This window comes from Sander lucioperca, chromosome 3 (genome assembly GCF_008315115.2).
Source record: "Sander lucioperca isolate FBNREF2018 chromosome 3, SLUC_FBN_1.2, whole genome shotgun sequence".
Lineage (NCBI taxonomy): Eukaryota > Metazoa > Chordata > Actinopteri > Perciformes > Percidae > Sander > Sander lucioperca.
In genome coordinates, this window is record NC_050175.1 from 20,759,393 (window position 1) to 20,776,322 (window position 16,930).

The 16,930-nt window shown below is 43.2% G+C and overlaps 1 protein-coding gene across 1 annotated transcript in view; it reads right to left on the bottom strand.

The window, feature by feature from the left end:
* Nucleotides 1-9,304: 9,304 nt before the first annotated feature.
* Nucleotides 9,305-16,930, bottom strand: part of LOC116062654 (NACHT, LRR and PYD domains-containing protein 3-like) — a 70,507-nt gene continuing 62,881 nt past the window's right edge. The window contains exons 10-11 of the mRNA XM_035999463.1: nt 10,460-10,506; nt 9,305-10,336 (exon numbers count right to left, since the gene is read on the bottom strand). Of these exons, the coding sequence (XP_035855356.1) occupies nt 9,804-10,336; nt 10,460-10,506 (580 nt within the window). The 3' untranslated portion in view covers nt 9,305-9,803. The remainder of the gene's footprint in view (nt 10,337-10,459; nt 10,507-16,930) is intronic.

A 16,930-nucleotide genomic window follows, 5' to 3' on the forward strand; every position in this document is an offset into this window, starting at 1 on the left:
CTATGAAACCTCAAACGTCGGCGGACAGTGCGCGCGGGTCAGTGTTGCTCACAGTATGAGTACAGTACGCCCGACTCTGTGGGAGCCATAACTGTGCTGGAGGAATGCATTGGTCTGTGCGTAGCCGGCTGTGAGTCAGGTGTTCAGGGACCGTCTGCAAATTGCAACATTAAAGCAAAATGTAATTTATACAAAAGGTACATTTTATGCATGATAGAGTCAGAAACATAATGTTGCATATCTATTGATTTCTGCTGTCTATAATATCAATTTGGAGAACTGTTTTCGCTTATTCTTAAATGTATTATAAACTACTTTCATTAACTTTCCCTTTTGTAAACACAACATTGTGATGTGACAATGTTACATTACTTACACTAGCAGTTACCCTGGTCTAACCAGCAGGTTATGTTATTAGTTATGTACTTATTATATAGAAAGTATAACTTTCTGTTGTTTGAAATTGTCACCATAGCACTATGTAAAGTGAATCACTGCTTCTCGTCATTCTATTTCTGTTTTCCTTTTAGACTTGAACAGGAAGCCACAACAGTCTTTAAGAGCATAAGGAGCATCAGCCTTTGTATGCACAATAGCAACTACTTTGGACTACAAAAACAAGACACCTGGCCATACAGGTAATATTACAAAATAATGTACTGCTTTTTTGTCCTTTGCTAATCACACCATTAGGGCTGAACGATTAATTGCATTTGTGATAATATCGCGATATGTTAAAACGCGATTTCCTAATCGCAAAGGCTGCGATTTGGTCACATGACTCACAAGAGCAAATCAGTCTGCACTCCGCAGAGAAGCATCAACTAGCACGCTAACGCTACGCCGTACCTGGAGCTGATTTCTGTCATTCAAACAACTCTGAGTTGTAGTTTAAAACTTTTACAGCCATTTTAATAAAATGAAGGGTTTTATTCTGGCTCGAGTCCATACATGCAGTTAATGGATACAGACACGCAGAACTGAAGGCTCGGTTGGCAACGATTAGCTCTGATTAGCGGTTAGCTCTGATTAGCGGTTAGCTCCGGTTAGCGGTTAGCTCCGTTATAAAGATATGAGTGGAGGAGCTGCCACTGAGAGGGGTAACAACCAGACTGATAAATGACGTTCGGGGAGCTTTCACAGCAGCGTGGCCGCGGTGTTTCAACAGTTTTATTAGTACAGTTAATCCCACGGCAAGAACACCAGCAACTAGCTAACGTAACGATAGCCTCTCTGAACAAGAACACCAGCAACTAGCTAACGCAACGATAGCCTCTCTGAACAAGAACACCAGCAACTAGCTAACGCAACGATAGCCTCTCTGAACAAGAACACCAGCAACTAGCTAACGCAACGATAGCCTCTCTGAACAAGAACACCAGCAACTAGCTAACGTAACGATAGCCTCTCTGAACAAGAACACCAGCAACTAGCTAACGTAACGATAGCCTCTCTGAACAAGAACACCAGCAACTAGCTAACGTAACGATAGCCTCTCTGAACAAGAACACACGGCAGCACGCAACTTCACGAGGGAGAGGGGCTGGAGGCAGCTCCTCTCTGGGCACTGTAAAAAAATACACGTGTGTGTGTGTGTGTATATATATATATATATATATATATATATATATATATATATATATATATATATATATATATACTATATTTTTACTTATTTAACTGTCTAGTGTGTAATTGTGTGTTGTTCATACTATAAAATGATTTATTGTTTGTCTTTGTTGAATAATACAGAAGAAAAAGAGCTTAAAAAAATAATCGAATATCGAATCGCAATATTTGGGAAAAAAAATCGCAATTAGATTATTTTCAAAAATCGTTCAGCCCTAACACCTATGCTTCATCTTATCTATCTTAAACTTTAACTTGCCTTTTGTCGCTGTTTTTCTGACTATTTAACGATCACTTATTAACTTTATTTTATGAGCAAAAGAGTATTTAATTTAATTTAAACCTTTATAACCTATTTTACTGATTTAATCCCTCAGTTTTCAGCTCCAGTGTTTCATGGGGACCTTCCACACTGGGAGTAGTTCTGGTCTACCAACACGGGTGTCGTCCCATGGACAGCTCCAGCCTGGGTGGCTGGAGAGCTCTGCACCTCCTGTGTGGAGCCTCCTGTCTGCCCGGGCCAGGGTGGTCACTGTGGCGGCACTCACTGTGGTCGTGGGCATTGACCCCTCTCAGTCTGGACGGCCCCCAAAAGTGACTTTCTTTGTCTCAGTGAAGCCTCTGTGAAGCACGTTGTGTAACTTTATGTATGAAAAGTGCCATATGAATATTGTTTGATTTGAGTACACTAAATTGAGTATACCTCTTTATTTTTATTTTCACATTTTTTTTCTCTTAACCTTTTCTTTTACTTGGAATCTATTCTTAGTTATTTCTAATTGTGGCTTATTTGTTTTCACAGGACGTCAGCAGTGAAAGAGGACTGCAGTAATCACATGATGAAGATCACAGTCATCCATCCCAATGTGGCACAGGAAAACCAAGATCCCGTGTACGTGTCAGTCATCAGTGAGGGGATTGTGACAGTGATTTCAAGTGTTGGTCAGTTATATATAACCTCTTTTTGTCCTGATCATCCTGAGAATGTCGGCAAATGTCCAGTCTCTCCACAAGAAACTTAAAGCACCAGTGTTATTTGTGCTTTTGTCCAGCACAAACAATTTCTTTGCATTTTGTGTCAGTTTTCTGACAGTGATTTCAACTGTTGCTCAGTTTTATATAAGTTCTTTCTGTCCTGAACATCCTGAGAATGTCTGCAAAGGTAGTGCTTGCAACTGTTAATGGACAGAGTTGATGTATGTATTCTTTACTGATCTGAAAGTTGATTAGAAGAAAGGGGACAGTGCACGCTGAGTTTTTGAATAGCATGTTTTTTTTTTTCCACTGCTAAGGCCAGCTATCTGATTGGTTGAAACTTTGAGGATTTTTGTTTTCTTCCTCAATAAACTTCTGCCTATAAAATCCATTAGGAAGTGAAAGCTTCAATCTTTTGAAGTTTGTAATAGAGCCCAATTGATGGAATTACAGAATTGGAAGTGAAAAGTCAACTGTAACACTGTATTTGTTTGTATGCTGGAATATCAGTCCTAAAGTCAGTTGGTGCTTTGTCATTCTGCATTTAATTTTTCAAATTCTACACTGCTTTACTTTTGATCTTTATAACGGTCTCTGAACTCCTTGATGTATGCACTCTATGTATATGTATATATGCACTGTTTTGAAATTTGCTAGCAAGAAGTTCAATGGCCATGTGTTTGTGGTTATAATGTTATGTAGATATTTTAGTATTTTAGTGTCTTTCAAACATCCCTTAAGCTGCAAATATTTGTTTTTGGAAAATATTGAATATTAATTCAATTAATATTAACTAATACATTCATAATAAATATTACTTAATAATTACATAGAATATAACAAAGAAAAGATGAGTAAGAAACGCAAAGAAACATCAGCAACGTTTACTTGGGTTTTGTAGTTAGATGCAATGGTAATCTGAGTGAAAGTTACAATCTATAGGTGAGTATTGCCAGTGCAATTTACTTGTGTATTTTTCATAAAAAATATGTGGTTCTATTAAGTAAATATTACTTAGAAAAAGCCTGAGTAAAGATTACAAGCACTTTCTGAGTGCAAAAACTTTCCTAGCTTTTTTTAAGTAAATGTCACTCCAAATCTGAGTTTCTTCTCTGGGGTCAATAAAGTTTGATCTAATCTTATAAAAGGAGGATTTACTGCAGCACTCTGAACTCCATGGACCTCATAAACTGGTAAATTATTAATTGATTTTTCATCCTAAATACAAGAATTAAACATTGACAATAAAAACTAACATGGTGACATCAGCAGTGGTGTAAAGTAACTAAGTACGGCACTAAGGAACATTTCAAAGTTTGTTGTACTTTTAGTATTTCCATATTGTGTTACTTTCTACTTTGACTGCACTACATGTATCTGACAGTTCTAGTTACTAGTTACAATACAGACTAGTTACTCTACAGACTAGTTACTCTACAGACTAGTTACTCTACAGACTGGTTACTCTACAGACTAGTTACTCTACAGACTAGTTGCTCTGCAGACTAGTTACTCTACAGACTGGTTACTCTACAGACTAGTTACTCTACAGACTAGTTACTCTACAGACTAGTTGCTCTACAGACTAGTTACTCTACAGACTAGTTACTCTACAGACTAGTTACTCTACAGACTAGTTGCTCTGCAGACTAGTTACTCTACAGACTAGTTGCTCTACAGCCTAGTTACTCTGCAGACTAGTTACTCTACAGACTAGTTACTCTACAGACTAGTTGCTCTACAGACTAGTTACTCTACAGACTAGTTGCTCTACAGACTAGTTGCTCTGCAGACTAGTTACTCTACAGACTAGTTGCTCTACAGACTAGTTACTCTACAGACTAGTTGCTCTACAGACTAGTTACTCTACAGACTAGTTGCTCTACAGACTAGTTACTCTACAGACTAGTTACTCTGCAGACTAGTTACTCTACAGACTAGTTACTCTGCAGACTAGTTACTCTACAGACTAGTTACTCTACAGACTAGTTACTCTACAGACTAGTTACTCTACAGACTAGTTACTCTACAGACTAGTTACTCTACAGACTAGTTACTCTACAGACTAGTTACTCTACAGATGGAGATTTAAAGACTCAACAAAGACTTTATGGAATCTGATACGTTGTAGTTTAAATGAAAGTTGAGAACAAAGAGTTGATGAATTGTAATAAATAATCCAACTTCTTTCATAAGTGAGAGGTTTAAATCATTTCAACCCGTTCTCACTCTGAACTCGTAAAATACGGATGTTTGGACAGTGGCTGTCAGCGTCTGAAGCAACGAAAAAGGCGTCCTTCAGCGTGTTTGTAGAACGTACCGGGGAGAGCAGCAGCTACACGGGGTTTAGAGATGACGTAGCACTAAGAGCGACTACGGTAGCGAGTAGTATGTGAGGCCGAAATTCCACGTAGGGAGGTTGGTCGGGGGGGTGGATGGGTCAAACACAGGACTTTCACCCAGGAGACCGGGGAGACTGTCCCGCATGGCACCTTTCCTAAAGTCTCTTTCTTCTTTTCCTAAACCCAACCGTCCCGTTATTCCCGCGTGTCATGGAACCGTACGCCCACCCACGACCTTTTCTTTAACATAACTGCGTCAAAAGGGACGCCAATAGTCCCGACCAAGGGCATTATATGACGCTGAAGGAGACTTTTAGCGTCAATAACAACGACAAAGGTCACCTGACCGAGCGTCCGTATTTTACCAGATGGGAGTGAGAATCTGTTGGGCTTTGAAGTTTTGACTGAAGACGCCACTTTGTGACGGCCATTTCTCACATTCCTGTCTTTCACCAGACAGATTAATTCATTGATTAACCAAGAAAATAATCAGCAGATTGATCAATAATGAAAAGAATAATTTCATCTTCATATAAAACAGTTTAAAACAGTAAATACAGCTTACACCTGAAGGCATCAGTAGTATACAGATTATAGTACCACACCCACAGGGGACATTTTACTGCCCTGTGTACTTTAAGTACATTTATCTGATAATACTTGTGTACTTTTATCTAAGTAATGTTTTCAATGCTCAACTGTGTTTCCATGGGGGTATTAGTGTTGGTATTAGTTTTACTGCACATTAGAAATGACTGAGAATCAAATCAACACAAGTTATTCTGCTATTAGCAGGACATGGTGGCTAACTGTTAGCACAGAGCTGAGCTCTTCTCAACACAAACTGCAGCTTTTCACACACAAACACCTGAATTTCTGCCTTTAACAGTTTGAGAAAACTAACATGATGATGAGAAGTAAGTCTCACTTACCAAAAGTTGAACATGGAGAAACATCTGCGTCCCAACACGGGACAAAGTGAACTAACTGGAGAGATTGACTCTGAACTTTAATCTCCCTTATCAAAATATGTCTACGGAGCTCAAGTTACAGCTCTTTATGAGACATTATAAACACTAGAAACACGCACGCTGGACTTCCTTCTGTCTTTGAGCTGCTACAACACCTGAGTTTCTTCTCTGGGGTCAATAAAGTTTGATCTAATCTTATAAAAGGAGGATTTACTGCAGCACTCTGAACTCTGGACCTCATAAACTGGTAAATTATTGATGTTTCATCCTAAAAACAAGAATTAAACATTGACAATAAAAACTAACATGGTGACATCAGCAGGAACTACAAGCAGAGCTCCACCAATCATATTCACACATTAAAACATGTTCACAGATTTTATTAGTTTCATTTCTGTTTTTATCTTACACACTCACCCCACTTTTTCAATTACATTTTATGTACTTATTTGGCTATATCCCTTTTTATTTTATTTTAATTAATTATTTTAAAAACGTAATCATTTTATTGTATTTTTTGCATAAAGACAGTAAATCTGAAAGATATGACATATTTTTATGAGTGATTTTCTGGACTTTGATGTGATGTATTGATCCTCTAATGCAGTGTTTCTCAAACTTTTTTCAATAATGTTCCCCTTTTGAATTGTTTCTTTAAGCCAAGTACCCCCTGACCAGCGCTAATCATTTTTGGTAGAAAAGAAAGTCAATATAAAGAGGAACAATACAGCAATGTCAGCGATAGATTTACTAAACAACAGCCTTGGACCTGGAAAACATTTAAATGCTGATGAAAAAAGGAGATAACTGTAAAAAAGACAAAAAGTTGGAAAAAGACGGTAGAAAGAAGGAAGGAAGGAAGGCAAGAATAGGTCAAAATAGCATCAAAAACTTCAAAAACAATGACATAACTTCGAAAAAGTAGAAGGAAGGAAGACAAGAATAGGTCCAAAGAAGACAACACTAATGTCACATTTTTGGTATAGGAACAAAAAAGTCTACATAAAGAGGAACAATGTTCTGGACAACAGCCTTGTTACTATTAAACATTTTGGTAAATATCTCACGGACCCCCTGCAGTCCTCCAGAGTACCCCTAGGGGGACACGGACCCCCATTTGAGAACCACTGCTCTAATGGATCCATGTGAAGAATGTGGATGTGATGGAGGTGTGAGAGTGTAATCTGTTCCTCTGAGATGAAGTGAAGGACTAAATGGTTGAATCCAAGCTGCAGCAGTGCTGCTGTGTGCTGTCATGGTGTTTGATCCAGAGAGAGCAGACAGACTCCAGGGGGACACATTTAAAAGATGCTTCTCCTGAAAGAAGAACTAAAGAACCAGCAGTCAGTTGGCTGCTGGTTCTGGAACATTCTCTCAGACACACGTTGGGCCGACTGACCTCCATGTTAGAAAATCTCTCAATAACACCAAGAATTCACTCTCATACAGCACACATTAACTCACTATTTCTTCTATCATATATTATATATGTTCACACATCACCATCCCAATAACTATGTACACATAGGCAGGATTTATGGGGGCTTTTTACAAGTTTTTGATCCTTTTTTTAAAGATTTTGTCACGTTTTCAGACATTTTAGCTGTTTTTTTTATGTTTTTGTTGATTTTTTCAGAGTTTTAGTCACCTTTTTGGAAAATCTTTGGACAATTTTTAACTTTTGTGATGCTTTTTTTCTATGTTTTTGAGTATACGTGCAGTTTAGTGTCCCAAATTCCCCGTAACGTAACCCCGTTTATACAGGTCCCCTGACCAATCAGCTATCCTAACCTTAACCACTCGAGGTCAATGCCTAACCCCAACCAATCAAATTCGTAGGGCAGGTCTTGGCGTGGCCAGAGTGGAATTTGGGACATTAAACTGCACGCAAACCATGTTTTTGTTGTTTTTTTCAGTTTTAGTCGCCTTTTTGGAATATTTCTTGAAAGTTTTTAACATTTTGTCTGATATTTTAGCCCAAAATCCACAGAGGCAGCCCGGTCGGTAACTTAACTTCATCAGAGCAGCTGTTAATGATGACTGCATTTCATTGGACAGTTCTGTTGTATGATGACAATACAATCACACACACACACACACACACACACACACACACACACACACACACACACACACACACACACACACACACACACACACACACACACACACACACAGACCCATTGGCTTCCTGTAAAATCCAGGATTGAATTTAAAATCCTTCTCCTGACCTACAAAGCACTAAATGGTCAAGCACCATCATACATAGAAGAGCTCTTAGTACCTTATTGTCCCACTAGAGCACTGCGTTCCCAGAACTCAGAGCTACTTGTGGTTCCTAGAGTCTCTAAAAGTAGAATGGGAGCCAGAGCCTTCAGCTACCAGGCTCCTCTCCTGTGGAACCAGCTCCCAACTTGGGTTCGGGACATCGGGACGCCATCGGCCACATTTAAGAATAAACTGAAAACCATCATCTTTGATAAAGCTTATAGTTAGGGAGTGAGGAGTTGCAGCATAGTAGAGTAGAGTAGAGGGAGGCAGGAAGTACAAGCCCGTTCCGGCAGGGGAGAGTACGAGCCCGGTCCAGGGCCCCTCTCTTTAGCCTGCCTCTCTTAGTTATGCTATTATAACTCTAGACTGCTGTGGGAAGCTCCTTCCAAGGACACAATGAGCCGCTCCCTCTTCTCTCTTTTCACTTGTCTCCTTTTGTGTGCATCTTAGTCCCAGAAATGCCTGTTACTAACCTAGCTCTGGGGAGTTTTCTCCCCGGAGTCCCTTTGCTTCTTTTTCACCCAGAACATTGCCTTGGAATTGGGTGGCACCTACACCGGGGTCCTGGGTGCAGCTGACGCTATGGACTTACTACACCCTGCTACGCTCTGCGTTTCCCCGCAGTGTCCGACTGCGTCCTGCCGCGTCCAACCGCGTCCACCCAGGCTGCTGTGCCACACTACACCCCGTAACGCCCTGCTGTGCCCTACTATGACATGAACTACTACGACTACCATTGTGATCACTGCTTCACTATCTTTATTATGACTATTATTGCCACCATTCACCACTCCCCCAACTGGTGCCGTCAGACACCGCCTACCAAGAGTCTGGGTCTGTCCGAGGTTTCTTCCTAACAACAAAGGGAGTTTTTCCTCGCCACTGTCGCAATAGCTACTGCTAATGCTTGCTCTTGAGGCAACCACTGTAATAGTTGGGGCTTCGTAAAGTACAGAGTTTGGTCTAGACCTACTCTATCTGTAAAGTGTCTCGAGATAACTCTTGTTATGATTTGATACTATAAATAAAATTGAATTGAATTGAATAGACAGGCAGACAGACAGAGAGAGAGACAGACAGACAGACAGACAGACAGACAGACAGACAGACAGACAGACAGGCAGGCAGACAGGCAGGCAGACAGACAGACAGACAGACAGACAGACAGACAGACAGACAGACAGACCTTCTCCACCAACATATTAATGTGGGAGTGAATCAAACCTCCAACAGACCCAATCAAACAGCTGTTCTGTCCCATTGATGACATGTTACTGCAGTAAAAGTTCAGTTCATTCATTAGTTCATAACAATAACCTGAAAGATTTCTGGAGAATTTAGAAGTTATTTATTTAAACAGGGACAATGCTCAAGTTAACATAACCTTGTATAAAAACAAGGAGAGATGCATTGTACCGGGTTGTAGCACAAGTGATATTTTCCTCCCGTAGTCCCTCGGCAGGTCAGGAAAATAATTACAATTCCACGCCAGTGAAATACAAAACATCAAAATATACAATTTTTACAACCACAGTCACACTTAATTTACAATGTAAGTGTGATCCTGTACAGACTCAACTGATCAGCAGTGAGAAACAGGAGGAGACTCTCCGTCCTACAGAGAACTCAGAGACACTGAGGAACCAGGAGACCTGAACAAGAACCCAGGATAGAGAGTCTGAGTGAATGTGGTGTTGAAGGTGTGGAGGTGGATCAGTGAGTCAGAGGAGACTGAGTAGAAGGACAGAGAGCCAGCAGGACAGTCCACATACACTGCTACTCTACCAGAGACAGAGGAGGAGGAGATGGGTGTTACCCTCTTATTGTGACAGACAGAGTAACGACCATCAGAGCAGAACAGACTCCAGGACTGATCATTATATCCAAACACACAGTCACCACTGTCTCCTCTCCTCCTGATTCCTCTGTAACTCACTGATATATCAACCCCTCCTCTCGTCTCAACCTCCCAGTAACAGCGACCAGTCAGATCATCTCTACACAGCAGCTGAGGATACCAGTAGTCAAACCTCTCTGGATGATCAGGATATGGCTGATCCTCCTTCACTAATGTCACCTTCCTGTTGTTGTCAGACAGTTTGAGGTTTCTGTTCACTGTGTTTGTGTCCAGTGTGAGTTCACAGGAATCTGACGGAGAGAAGGAGACACAACACAGCTGCAGTTATTAACCAATCAGCACGTAGATGATGACATCAGAGGGTTGGATGAGTGATGTCACAGTTTGATGAATGAAATTAAAAACAGACTTACACTTCCTCAGACCTGGTGTCAACCATCTGACTCCAGCAGGCTCCACCCTGAAAGGAGGAGGGGGGGGGGGGGCATTACATCACTCTCACACACACAGCTTCATCCTCATCACATGTAGGGCTGGAATTTACTCATTTATATTCATATTTGGGCTGTCAACCAATTACAATATTTAATTCAGTTTAATTTCCATTTTTTTTATTCATAAAATGTCTTTTTCATAGATTAAATGTTACATAATGATGACATCATCAACAGACAGTATGACACTAATTTACTAATTATTATCTAATAGACAGAGAGAGACAGAGAGAGAGAGAGAGAGAGACAGAGAGAGAGAGTTTTAAACTGAGAATCCAATAAATTAACAAAATTAAAATAACTCTTCTAACAATAGCTAACTCTGCTAACATGACAGCTAACCCTGCTACTACGACAGCTAACCCTGCTAACAACAGCTAACTCTGCTAACATGACAGCTAACCCTGCTACTACGACAGCTAACCCTGCTAACAACAGCTAACTCTGCTAACATGACAGCTAACATAGAGAGAGACAGAGAGAGAGAGAGAGAGAGAGAGAGAGAGAGAGAGAGAGAGAGAGAGAGAGAGAGAGAGAGAGTTTTAAACTGAGAATCCAATAAATTCTCTAAAAATCAAACCTTAAGAAGAGGAAAACTACACTAGCTAACCCTGCTAATATGACAGTTAACCCTGCTAACACGACAGCTAACCTTGCTAACACGACAGCCAACCCTGCTAACATGATAGCTAACTCTGCTAACACGACAGGTAACCCTGCTAACAACAGCCAACCCTGCTAACATGATAGCTAACTCTGCTAACACAACAGCTAACTCTTCTAACAATAGCTAACTCTGCTAACACGACAGCTAACTCTGCTACTACGACAGCTAACCCTGCTAACAACAGCTAACTCTGCTAACATGACAGCTAACGTTGCTAACAACAGCTTACTCTGCTAACACAACAGCTAACTCTTCTAACAATAGCTAACTCTGCTAACATGACAGCTAACCCTGCTAACAACAGCTAACTCTGCTAACATGACAGCTAACCTTGCTAACACGACAGCCAACCCTGCTAACATGTTAGCTAACTCTGCTAACACAACAGCTAACTATGCTAACACAACAGCTAACCCTGCTAACACGACAGCTAACTCTTCTAACAACAGCTAACTCTGCTAACATGATAGCTAACTCTGCTAACACGACAGGTAGCTCTGATAACACGACAGCTAACTCTGCTAACACAACAACTAATTCTGCTAACACGACAGCTAACCTTGCTAACACGACAGCTAACCCTGGTAACATGATAGCTAACTCTGCTAACACAACAGCTAACTATGCTAACACAACAGCTAACACAACAGCTAACTATGCTAACACGACAGCTAACCCTGCTAACTCTGATAACACAATAACTAACTCTGCTAACACGAAAGCTAACCCTGCTAACAGCTTACTCTGCTAAATCGACAGCTAACCCGGCTAACAACAGCTAACCTTGCTAACACGACAGCTACCCCTGCTAACACAACAGCTAACCCAGCTAACAACAGCTAACTCTGCTAACACGACAGCTAACCCTGCTAACACAACAGCTAACCCTGCTAACACGACAGCTAACAAGGCTAACAACAGCTAATGAGAGAGAAGAGGTGCAATAAGGCTATGCTATGCTAAGCTAAGGACCAAAAGGCTACAAACCAAAGGAAAAACCCACCAAAACGCTAGCACCGTCTCCTTCCCATTCAAGAGAAGCTGTAGTAGAGTAGTAAGGTAAGCTTCCTTCATATCCACAATAGTTTTAATTTGTATCTGAAGAAACCAAGGCTAGCCTGTGCTAACTTAACATAGCGTGCTAAGTAGCAGCAGAGGGAGCAGCAGAGCATTTAGGAACTGAAACAATGTTGGGGTCTCACAGAGCAGCTACCAGGGGAAGAGCTGGAAGAGGAACAGCCTTTAGGAGACTGTTCAGGGCACATCAGCCAACTGGACAGCAGAGTGTCCCAGATGAGAGTCTGTCTCTGCAAGAAGTAGAGCTGGTGGAACTGAAGGAGCTACTGATTTCCAAACAGACCACTGAATCCACACAGCAGATAAGGGACCAGCTCAGCCAGGTGAGGAACGAGATGAAGGCCTCCATACAGGAGCTAAGAGGAGAGGTCCAGGAGCTACAGCAGGACAGAGAAGCTCTGAGAACAGAACTCACTGATATAAGAGAGGAGCTGCACCTGAGAGAGCAAACCACACATCAACCTGAACCACAGCCATCCACCTCCACCCTAACTAACACCAGACCATCACAACAACCTGCAGTAATGCCCACCCCCTCCCCCACCGACCCACATACAGAGGCCACTACCAACAAGCCTAAAACATCTGGAGAGCAAATGAAAACCAGCGATGCTGAGATCATTATCCTCATAGATTCTAATGGGAAATTTATGAATGAGGACCAGCTTTTCCCCGGACAAAAAGTCACCAAAATCCAATGCCCCAGGACTGACAATACCCTCCAGCTGCTCACTGAGCCCATCCTGGGTCGGCCTGGCCATATCATCATCCACACAGGTACTAATGACCTGAGACTACAGCAGGAGAGGGCAGCAGAGTCTGTGAAGAGAGGAGCACAGAGGGCTACACAGACCTTCCCCTCATCAAAAATCATAATCTCAACCATCCTCCCACGAAGAGACTTCCATCCTGACACCATCCACCGGATAAATGCTGAAATCTCCCGTGGATGTGTCCTCATGCCAAATGTTGGACAGCCCTACCTCTCATTTAATAATGTAATAACTGTAGGTTATTATTGTTATCTCTCTCTCTCTCTCTCTCTCTCTCTCTCTCTCTGTCTGTCTCTCTGTCTCTGTGTCTCTCTTTCTCTCTCTCTCTCTCTGTCTCTCTGTGTCTCTCTCTCTCTCTATGTCTTTGTCTCTGTCTCTCTCTCTCTATGTCTCTCTCTCTCTATGTCTCTGTCTCTCTATGTCTCTGTCTCTCTCTCTGTCTGTCTCTCTCTGTCTCTCTCTTTTTAAAACTGTATTTGAGCTAGGTACCTGTCTCTCTCCCTGACTACAACACAGAGCTAGGTACCTGTCTCTCTCCCTGACTACAGCACAGAGGGACACCAAGATGGCGCCACAGAATGGCGACACGGTGTGTGACATTCTGGTCAAAGGTGCGCTCACCTTTGCTCACGCAGCGAAACGCTGGAGGAGAGGGAAACGGGCCGGTGGGCTGGTGCTTCTCCGCCAGCGAGGATCACGCACACCGTTACCTGGAATATTCCTCTCTAACGTGCGCTCTCTGCCCAACAAAGTGGAGGAATTACAACTGCTGTTGGGGGGAAACAGGGACTTTTCTTCATCTGCTGTTTTGTGCTTCACGGAGACGTGGCTCTGTGGATTAATACCGGACTCTGCGCTGCAGCTGGCAGGCTTCCAGCTTTTCAGAGCGGACAGAGACACGGACCTCTCTGGCAAAACTAAAGGTGGAGGAATCTGTTTCCACATCAACAGCGGTTGGTGCAACGACGTGACAGTGATCCAGCAGCATTGATCTCCTGACCTGGAGTTTTTCATCATAAACTGTAAGCCTTTTTATTCACCCCGTGAGTTCCATTCATTCATTCTGGTCGGTGTTTACATCTCACCGCAGGCCAACGTGCAGGACGCGCAGCGCATGCTTGCCGACCAGATACTGTGTGTGGAGCGGACCAACCCGGACTCCCTAGTTATTGTCCTCGGTGACTTTAATAAAGGGAACCTCACTCATGAACTCCCTAAATATAGACAACATATAAAATGCCCGACCAGAGAGGAGAACATTCTGGATCACTGTAACACCACAGTCAGGGATGCTTATCACGCCGTCCCCCGTGCTGCACTGGGACACTCTGACCACGTCATGGTCCACCTGATCCCCGCCTACAGGCAGAAACTAAAGCTCTGCAAACCTGTAGCGAGGACATCAAGGAAGTGGACCAGTGTAGCTGTGGAGGATCTCCAGTCGTGTTTGGACTCCACTGACTGGGATGTGTTCAGGACTGCTACCAACAGTCTGAATGAGTACACAGAGGCTGTGACGTCATACATCAGCTTCTGTGAGGACTGCTGTGTTCCATCAAGCACCAGGGTGAGTTACAACAATGACAAACCCTGGTTCACAGCCAAACTCAGAAGGTTAAGGCTGGCTAAGGAAGACTCGTTCAGGAGTGGGGACAAAGACAGATTTAAAGAGTCAAAGTACAAATTTAGCAAGGCAGTGGTTGTTTGGTCGATGTTTAGCCTCCTTGGCTAAACATCGGTACTCTGAGAAGCTCCAACGCCAGTTCTCAGCTAACGACTCTGCGACTGTCTGGAAAGGACTTAGGCAGATCACCAACTACAAGCCTAAAACCCCCCACTCCTTCAATGACCGACACCTAGCCAACGACCTGAACGAGTTCTACTGCCGATTTGAAAGACAAAAGGACAGTCCTGACACCATCCCCCACGACACCTCCCTACAGCTACAGCCACTGTGCATCACCTCCACCTCCCCCACCTCAGCAGGGTCCTGGGCCCCCCCACCAATGCCCTCCTTAAAGGTCTCCTCCACCTCCACCCCCCCTCCCACCTCAGTGACAACTCTTTCCATTCACGAGAGGGACGTCAACAGACTCTTTAGGAGACAGAACCCCAGGAAAGCTGCTGGACCGGATGCTGTCTCCCCATCCAGCTTGAAGCACTGCGCTGATCAGCTGTCTCCAGTGTTCACAGACATTGTTTCTCCTCTGCTTCAGGAGAAACTCTCCCAGCTTGGTGTGCCTGACTCCACCTGCAGGTGGATCACTGACTTCCTGTCTGACAGGAAGCAGCATGTGAAGCTGGGGAAACACGTCTCAGACTCACAGACCATCAGCACCGGATCGCCCCAGGGCTGCGTTCTTTCTCCTCTTCTCTTCTCCCTGTACACCAACAGCTGCACCTCTGGTCACCAGTCCGTCAAGCTTCTGAAGTTTGCGGACGACACCTCCCTCATCGGACTCATCTCTGATGGAGACGAGTCCGCCTACAGGTGGGAGGCTGACCTCCTGGTTACTTGGTGCAAGCAAAACAACCTAGAGCTCAATGCTCTAAAGACAGTGGAGATGGTTGTGGACTTCAGAAAGAACCCAGCCCCACCTGCCCCCATCACCCTCTGTGGCTCCACAATTGACACTGTGGAGTCTTTCCGCTTCCTGGGAACTACCATCTCCCAGGACCTCAAGTGGGAGCTGAACATCAGCTTCCTCGTCAAGAAAGCACAACAGAGGATGTACTTCCTGCGGCAGCTGAAGAAATTTAACCTGCCAAAGACAATGATGGTGCACTTCTACACAGCCATCATTGAGTCCATCCTCACATCCTCCATCACCATCTGGTACGCTGCTGCCACTGCCAAGGACAAGGGCAGGCTGCAGCGTGTCATTCGGTCAGCTGAGAAGGTGATTGGCTGCAATCTGCTGCCGCTCCAGGACCTATACACCACCAGGACTCTGAAGCGTGCTGGAAAGATTGTGGCTGACCCCTCCCACCCCGGACACAAACTCTTTGAGCCACTCCCTTCTGGCAGGAGGCTGAGGTCCATCAGGACCAAAACGTCACGCCACATAAACAGTTTTTTCCCCTCCGCCACTAGCCTTATCAACAAGGCCCAGAATCCATCCTGACTCTCTCCACACCCCACCTCTGGCTCCTCATGCCACTGTACTTACTCTGCTGTAGCGTTCCTTTTTACTACTGTTTAACTTATTTTACTATTTATTTAAATGCATTTTATCGTTATTAATACATACTGTGTGTATATGTTTATACTTATATTGTTTATATTCTTTTTATCCTTCTTATATTTGTATGTGTGACATGCTCCAACAACACCATGACAAATTCCTCGTATGTGCAACATACTTGGCAATAAAGCCCTTTCTGATTCTGAGCTAGGTACCTGTCTCTCTCCCTGACTACAACACAGAGCTAGGTACCTGTCTCTCTCCCTGACTACAACACAGAGCTAGGTACCTGTCTCTCTCCCTGACTACAACACAGAGCTAGGTACCTGTCTCTCTCCCTGACTACAACACAGAGCTAGGTAACATTCATATATTTGGACACAACTATCCACAAAACAGAACTAACCTTCCTCGTTCCAACTCTGACGTCCAGACCAATAAGAAGGGCAGAGAGTTACTGCAGCTCAAAGCCTGGGTCTGTACATCGTCAACGGTAGGTTACGAGGAGACTCTTTAGGTAGAAATACTTTCTGCTCACCTCTTGGCAACAGCACCGTTGATTACATGGTAACAGATATAGACCCTTTCTCTCTCAGTGCATTCACAGTTAAACCATTGACCCCGCTGTCTGACCACAGCCAAATTACTGTTTCTCAGAAGGTCACTGACCAACAACACCACCCCCCCA